The 7,500-nt window shown below is 40.5% G+C and overlaps 2 protein-coding genes across 11 annotated transcripts in view; both read left to right on the top strand.

Annotated features, from left to right (window-relative positions):
• LOC138028219 (uncharacterized) overlaps positions 1 to 4,032 on the top strand; it is a 25,169-nt gene extending 21,137 nt beyond the window's left edge. For both annotated transcript variants that reach the window (XM_068875668.1, XM_068875669.1), the window contains exon 7: positions 378 to 4,032. In XM_068875668.1, coding sequence (XP_068731769.1) covers positions 378 to 2,548 — 2,171 coding nt within the window. In that variant the 3' untranslated portion in view covers positions 2,549 to 4,032. The remainder of the gene's footprint in view (positions 1 to 377) is intronic.
• LOC138028222 (uncharacterized) overlaps positions 1 to 7,500 on the top strand; it is a 77,045-nt gene that overhangs the window by 53,508 nt on the left and 16,037 nt on the right. The window contains exon 1 of one of the 9 annotated variants that reach the window (XM_068875677.1): positions 6,095 to 7,500. This exon is cut by the window's right edge and continues 435 nt beyond it. The exons of the other annotated variants lie outside the window; for them this stretch is intronic. The gene's annotated coding sequence lies outside the window, so the exon portion shown is untranslated. Of the gene's footprint in view, positions 1 to 6,094 lie in introns of those variants that run through there. 9 annotated transcript variants of the gene reach the window in all.

Genomic DNA, 7,500 nt, shown 5'->3' with positions numbered 1-7,500 from the left:
CTGATTGTGTTTCATTGGCCCTGAAAAGCCCTTTTGGGGAGTGGGGAATGGTGGTGGATGTAGGGGTTTTTGACGCCGCAATCTTTGTTGCGGTTGAACCTTCCGCTTGACTTCAACTAGTTTGCTTTCCCGCGCGCCTGGTTACCTCAGAGATATAATAAATATCTTACTAACCTCGTTTTCTCCGTCCGTACTGAAAGTTACGGATCTTCCTTGTTCTCCGTTGATTTATGGCCTAAGCGCGAAATAAATCAACGGGGATAAACTCTGTCCGTAACTTACAGTACGGACCTCGTACTCGGTTAGCAAGGTCTCTCCTCCTTTACTTCCTACATCTTTTTCATTTTTAACAGAGTTTCTTTCTTTCCTTTTTTTAGTTGTACTAAACGAAATGATGACAACGCAACCGAGAAGTGAGTTACCAGAAGAGGTTTCCAACATGCATGGCCGCTCTGCGGAGGTTGATATCATTTTCCAAGCCATCTCAGACGATAGTCCTTTTGCTGGAGCCCTTGTCAGTGGAATTCCAGGAATAGGCAAGTCTACTGTTGCTATTCGGGCTGGTCACCAGCTAAAAGACAAATGTCAAAGCATTGTAAAGTTTTGTTCTTTGAGAGACGTTCGTCAACTTGAAATGGAAGGTACATGTAAAATGGAAGGTGAATGGCGGGAACTTTTGAACGTGTGTGATCCTGGACATCAACAAGCCAACAAGAACCCTCGTCATGTCTTGCTCAGCTGGTGCAGGCGTCTTGAAGGTAACATAGTCCTTATTCTGGACAATGCGGAAGATTCTATGGAAGATGGAACCATAGAATCGTTCAGTGACATGCTGAGAGACTTGAGGATGTGTTCTGATTCTAAAATTAAATTTTTGATTACTTCAAGGCGATCCGATAAAGTTTTGGTCTCAGACCTAAAGCTTAAGTATATAAAATTAAACCCTTTGGGTGGAAAAGAAAGTATCGAAGTTTTAAAGGATGGCGCTAAAATTTCTTCGGATAACCTCCCCAAGGTAGAAGCTCAGTTAAACAAGGTAGCCGAACTCTGTGAGAACATTCCACTGGCACTTCAACTTGCAGGACCCCTGTTGTCATCAGAATCTGAGTACGATTTTGAAGAGCTTATTCAAGCACTGGAAAAGAACCCAACAGAAACGCTTGGTCACGGTCTTCAGCAAATGATGGAAATAGCATTTGAAAAACTCGACAGGCCTCTGAAGGATGCACTAGTTTGTCTGTCGGTGTTTGTTCAATCTTTTGACAAAAAAGCAGCCGTAGCAATGATTGTGGATAATTGTGGTAACTATCTGACGAAACTGAAGCAAAGGTGCCTGATTCAAAAACAGGGTCATCGATACCTTATTCACTTACTCATTAGAGACTATGCCAGGCAGGTGGGAAAAAGAGATGACTTTGCTGATATTTTGGCCTATGGCCAACAGAGATTTGTCGAGCACTTCCTGTCGCTTCTAAAGCCCAATTCCGACAAATTCTGGGGCAAAGACACTTGCAAAGAATCATTTGACTTGTTCAATGAAGAAAGAATCAATCTTGAGTCGACTCTTACAGAGATTTGGGGGAAGAAAATCAGAAACTGCAGGGAACTGGAAGTCGTTGTTGATAACTGCCAACAATTGGCTTCCTACCTTGAATTCTGTGTTCCCTGTCAGCTTTATTGTGGTTTTCTAGATGGTCTTCTACATTTTGCCATAGAGCAAGGAAAAGTAACAAATCAGGTCGAGATATTGCTTCTTCGTCATCACGAGTCAAGGAAGCATGGCAGTACTTGTGAAGAATTTGTTTGCCGAGCCATTAAATTGCACGATGAACATCCTAAACTTTTTAAGAAGGCGTCTCAGGTTTTTTATCTGAGTCATTATGGCAGACATATCTCACAGGACTGTGGTCGAAGAAAAGCGCAACCTATTCTAAAAGAGGCGATCAGCATATTTGAGGAAGAAGACCTTGGTAGCACCTTTGATAAGGGCAGAATTCTTGTAGAGCTGGGACATGGTGAGAAATTTTCAGAAAGGCACGAAGAGCCTCGTAAATACTACGAGGAAGCATTGAGTTTTCGTCAGGAACATTATGGACAGCATCTCTGGACTGCTTTCGCCCACAAGGACCTCGCAGATTTCTGTTTGCTTCAGAAAAAGTTGGAAGAGGCTAAACATCACTACCACAAAGCTATTAGCATTCTGAAGGCGGTTGAAGTATTGGATCAGAAAGAATCGATTCCTGTCTACGAGAATTTTGGAATATGCCATCAAAAGAGTCAAAACTTTGACGAGTCTCGAAGAATGTTTGAGAAAGGGATTGAAATTGCTGATTCCACCATCGAGGGAAACCACGAATGTAAGGTGGAGATTAAGACTCGCTTGGCACTGCTTCTGGACGAAGGATTTCCCTTAGAAATTGCAACAGCAGGCAAAATTTGCGAAGAAGTTCTCAAGATGGGCGAAGACCTTGAAATGCAACAATGGCCCAAAAAGAAAGAGCTTCAAAAGCTCTGCAGAGAGATCCAAGTTGTACCAAGCCCTCCATAGCTAATATTTTTTTCTAAAAACCTTTCCTGAAACTTTGTTGTGGTAGTTTCTCTGCCGCCTTGTATCAAACATGTGCTTCAGGAATTCTTACTTAAGGGGCCTTTTTTTTGCGTGTAGTGTTACCAATTACACGCCCCTACTCAATATGGAACTTACCGTTCATCCAGAAATTACTCAAAGCTTTGTGACACAAAAATGTCTGTTGAGCATACATAATTTAAGTTAAAAACAACAGGGATTACACTTTGAAAAACTGTTAGGCTAAACAGAGCATGGAATCCGGAATCTATTGTATGGAATCCAGAATCCACACATTTCAATGGAATACATGATTTATTTCGGTGGAACCCGTGAGTTTGGAATCCAGAATCCACCAGCTGGAATCTGGAATCCGAGAGCCACCTGGATTCCTTTACACAGGGCGAGAGTGGGGCACATCTAGACGAACTGGTACACTGCCCCTTAATTAGTGAATAAGTATAATTATTATGAGTACATAAAAAAAGATAAAGACGAAAACAAAGTAAAGTAAAAAAAAGTAAAGTAACCATATTTGACGTCGATAACTCGTAACAGTAATTCAACTGACAAACCTGAGGTCGACGGTGCGCTCATTTTACTCCCCCCTCCCCATCAGTGCTCCGTTTTACGGGTATTTAAAGCTACTTAGCTACACGGGAAGGAAAGAAGTCGAAACAAGGATGCGAGATCCGGGAATCCAACTCAGGACCTCTTGCACGAAGACCGCGAAGGTCTTGAAAGGAAAGAAGCAACTACTTAAATCAATTAAAAACATTCATTAGTATTGAGCAAAATGATGATAAAGTGCATTTTAAACACTTTTTTCGTTGGCTTTATATTTTATGGATTGGGGAATATCATTCCAAAATAATTTACCGATAATTGTTGGACAAAGTAACGTCTAGTTTGTTCGAAATGAAGTTATGGCTAATTATTTTATTTGTAGATGAACTTGGCTGTGTTATAATCATGTAGCTCATGTACTAATGAAATATGAAAAATGAGAAATTTTTCATTGTTTAAGCAATCATATTAAAAGAAAATAGGTGTTAAGTTTTACAATATCAAGATTAATATAAAACAAATTTCTCCTTTTCCCAAATTTAGAAAAAAAAAATGAAGAGTTCGATGATCACTGATTATAACAGTATTATTGATCATTAAGTTATACATACTGTATATGTTATTTCTTTAGTGGTTAGGTAGTTAGTAGCAGTTAGTCTACGAAGTAATACTTTTGATATTAAATTGTTGTTTCACCGCTGTATTCTTTAGGTAAATTTTAAATTATTTTTCTTTGGGTCACCTACTCGATTAGTTCCCTGAACTGTTAGGGTGTCCCAAACTTTCGCACAATTGCTGTATTTTAGGAATCTGTGATTACGTTGTTTTTAGATGTTGTAATTGTCGTAACATTAATTTTCTGTGTGAGTTAAAATAAAAATTGACTTGACTTGAGGAAATTTCAACAAACCTCAAGATGCATAGTGAGGAGTAAACTAAACGTTACTAATAAGCGTGAGGTGTGTTGATAAGGTATTACGAAAACATTTGTGATTACTGTTCCGATCTACCATTGTTGGTACGCCCTTCCCGATTTGTGCTGGGCAGTTTTTGACCATTTTCTCGGTTTCGGTTTCATTTCGCGGAATCGTGAGCAATTCAATTGCATACTGCCCAAAATGGAGAGAAGTTCTTTACATTTTGTGGGGAGCAATTGAGCGCCTTATTGGATTTCAGGCCAGTTTGGCTAGCAAACTTTGTCTTTTGGAACCTCGAGGTTGCCCGAAAGAAAGAAACTGTGAGTTTTAGTGTCTTGACTGAGTAGCTGACAGTTGGGCGTGCGCCACTTATCCCCAGCAAACGCGCTGGGATAAGTGACGAAATCCACTCGTTCCGACTATTTTTTACTCGCGGCTCCCGTGATATACATTTGAATACTACTCTCGAAGACACTCACGCGTGTTTTTTCATCCCGACAACTACAATGCAGGTCATAATTGTTGAGACACTTCGCACGTTTACGAACAATTTTCCCCTCCCCCCGCACCAATGTTGAGTTTAGATGGGCCGGGAAACCACTTTCGTGCAGTGGCGCCCAGCATTGCCTGAACATTGGAAAGTGGGGTAGTTCGGTAAATGCATCAAACATTATTTCAAGCTGTTAGAATTCTGAGATTGCTTGAAATGGATACCTTAGTCAGTTCTTGTACTTCTTTCAGAAGTGTCCCAAGGACTTTTGACCTGCCGCATTATAAGAGTAATTGTCGTTTGGGAAATGTCTTTCTCTGGGAATTAATTCAAACTGTACTTTAATGCTACAAAATCCTTTGTTCCGAAAAACTGCGGAAGGACCCAAAAAATCCGCATCCTAGACAGGACTTGAACCTACAACCTCCCTAACACCGGTAGAATGCTTGAGCTAACTAGAACTCCTACATGTTTCAAATGTAACTATTAAGGTGTGCTAGTGGGAAGGATGGAAACATCTAATTTTGTTGGCGCATGCCTTTGTAGAGCTCCGCTGACCAGCGGGACGCATTGTCCATTCAGGACCTCTTCAGGACCTAGATAAAACGATCAAGCTACCCAGGTGTTCGAGTATCTTAAATTAAAGGTAGAGCATCCGATTAGTATTACGAACTGGTTAGGTTCGAATCCTGACTCGGATTAGTCAGTTTCCCAGATCTTTCCCACGGACGCATCGCATGTCACGCTATTTTACTCAAAATTCAAAACACTAAAGGAAGTCTTTGCATCAATGAAGACCAAGAAATAATGCTGTAGTTTTGTTGCCAATGACCATTGAAGTGCACTGAAGCTGTTCTTTGTTGTTTGCAGCCAAGGATGGAGGGGATGGAAATGAATTTAAAACTTGAAAAAATTGGCCAGTTTTTTCAAGTTTGGAGACGTCCTCTGAAAAGTTAAATACGAATAGCTCTTTCTGCCATATTATATTTCGTATCTTTTTAGTGAGTTGACAGGAATGTTATACGCGTGAGCTATAGAAATAATTTAAATTTTTGACCCAGCTTTGATCCAAAAACATCAAATTAATTACACCCGTTGTTTCGCTTGAAAAGGGTGGTTGCTGAAAAATGAGGGAAGACGCTCAGAAAACTACTGACAATGTCGACCTGTAACGCACTGTTACCTTATTTTAATTTCTACAGTTGTCTCCCGATAAGTGCTATCAATGAAAAAAAAAATTAATTAGATAAGCGGTTTCACCATTACCGTCAACATACGGGTCGATTTCAATGGGATCGTCACAGTTCCGCCGTTCGGGTATTTCCGCTCGTAAATAGGGAAGTCTGTAGGAGAGTGACATCCGCCATTTACAATCTTCTCTCCAGTGCTGACGAACGTCGAGGGTAGGATGTTATGGCGATTCAAGCGTGAATCAATAGCCACGTATACTATCACGGGTATGTTCACGTCAAACTTAACAGTGGTCTCGTCATTGGGGCCACGGAGATGCGTCAGGCCGTAGATATACGAAGATCGCGAATCGATGGCAAGATAAATGATGACCGGGACGTTTACTTTGAATAAAATGTCCCCCTGTTTGTCTTTCAGTCCACGCACATGGGTTAAACCATGGTACAGAGGTGGAACATCTTCCCAGCGATAGCAATTATTGCCCGTCGCGTATTTCTCCCCGTGACGCAGCATAGCTATTTGCAGTGCCCCATAGCCCGTCACCGATAGCGAAGTTTCGATGTGGATCCCGTTTGACACCTTGACCCTCAAAAGTATAACCAAAGAGCATAAAATCCATGACGAGACCATTGTTGCGATGAAGTTTGCTTCCTGTTCTAAAAAAAAGACTTGGTTGTAGCCTTGTTCCCTTAGTTTGGTTTAAAATTATTGAGGGTGTGGTGGAAAGAATGTGAAATTTGTTATTATACTTTGAGTGGATGATATACAATGGATTGAAATGTAGGGTTTGTACAGGGTGCCGTTTTAGGAATCCATTTATAGTCAACAAATAAACAGTTATAAAACATACTCTCCCCTTTAGATGCACTTTGAATAGCACGTTACAAACAACCTTGAAACCAGTAGATTTCCACTATTAAGCAGGAAATTTCTTGCAGGCTGACTTGATAAAAGACTTTGAAAACTTGTTGGAACGCAAAGCTTGTATTCGTTTACTCTGAGGCTGATATACTAATACAATGGTGTGATCGAGATTGTGTCATCAAGTGGGCTTTCACAAAAGAGGAAATGAAATGTCAGTGACTACAGAATCCAGGTTGCATCTTGTTCACCCTGGTTTTTACCTCGGAAGAGCAAATCACTCATATTTCATAGCCGAAGGTTAAGACATTTTAATGTGAAAGAAAAAGAGCTTCATCTGCATATATCTTGTTTATACCACAGGAATACCATGACCGAAGCCTTCTTGATTCGATTTGTTTTCTTAATTAAGGAGGGCGTGTCTTCTTTTACTAGTTCACAGGTATTTCAGTTCAGAAACAAGGATACTTTCAATTTCCTTTTTCACTTTTTTCCTCTGGCACACAAAGCAGGGAAAGAGCTGGACTCTCGTTCTCTTCTAACGTTTTTCCGCCGAAACACTGAGTCATGCAGTTTCCTTTTTACAGAATCCAGAATGGCTGGACCATTCAGTTAATCTTACACGGAAGCTTGCATGCAGTCGCGTGAAACAACTTTATCTAGTTACATTATGTCATTTTTTAATGGCACCATAAGACCTTTCGGCTTTTCATCTTTTTTCTGTTTGTACTTTACCAAAACAAAACATTTCGTTTGTCTCTGCTAAGTTTGAACATGATCAACGTGAAATGTACACGAATATATGCTGATGGGTCCTCCTTTTTAAGTGTTCACAATCGCAGAGCTCTTGACCAGGTAATGTAATTCCAGGATTGCGTTCGGGAGGGAGAAATCACTTCTCAAAAAGC

The sequence above is a fragment of the Montipora capricornis genome, chromosome 13 (assembly GCF_036669925.1).
Source record: "Montipora capricornis isolate CH-2021 chromosome 13, ASM3666992v2, whole genome shotgun sequence".
NCBI classification, from domain to species: domain Eukaryota; kingdom Metazoa; phylum Cnidaria; class Anthozoa; order Scleractinia; family Acroporidae; genus Montipora; species Montipora capricornis.
This window is presented reverse-complemented; position numbering and strand designations above follow the sequence as displayed.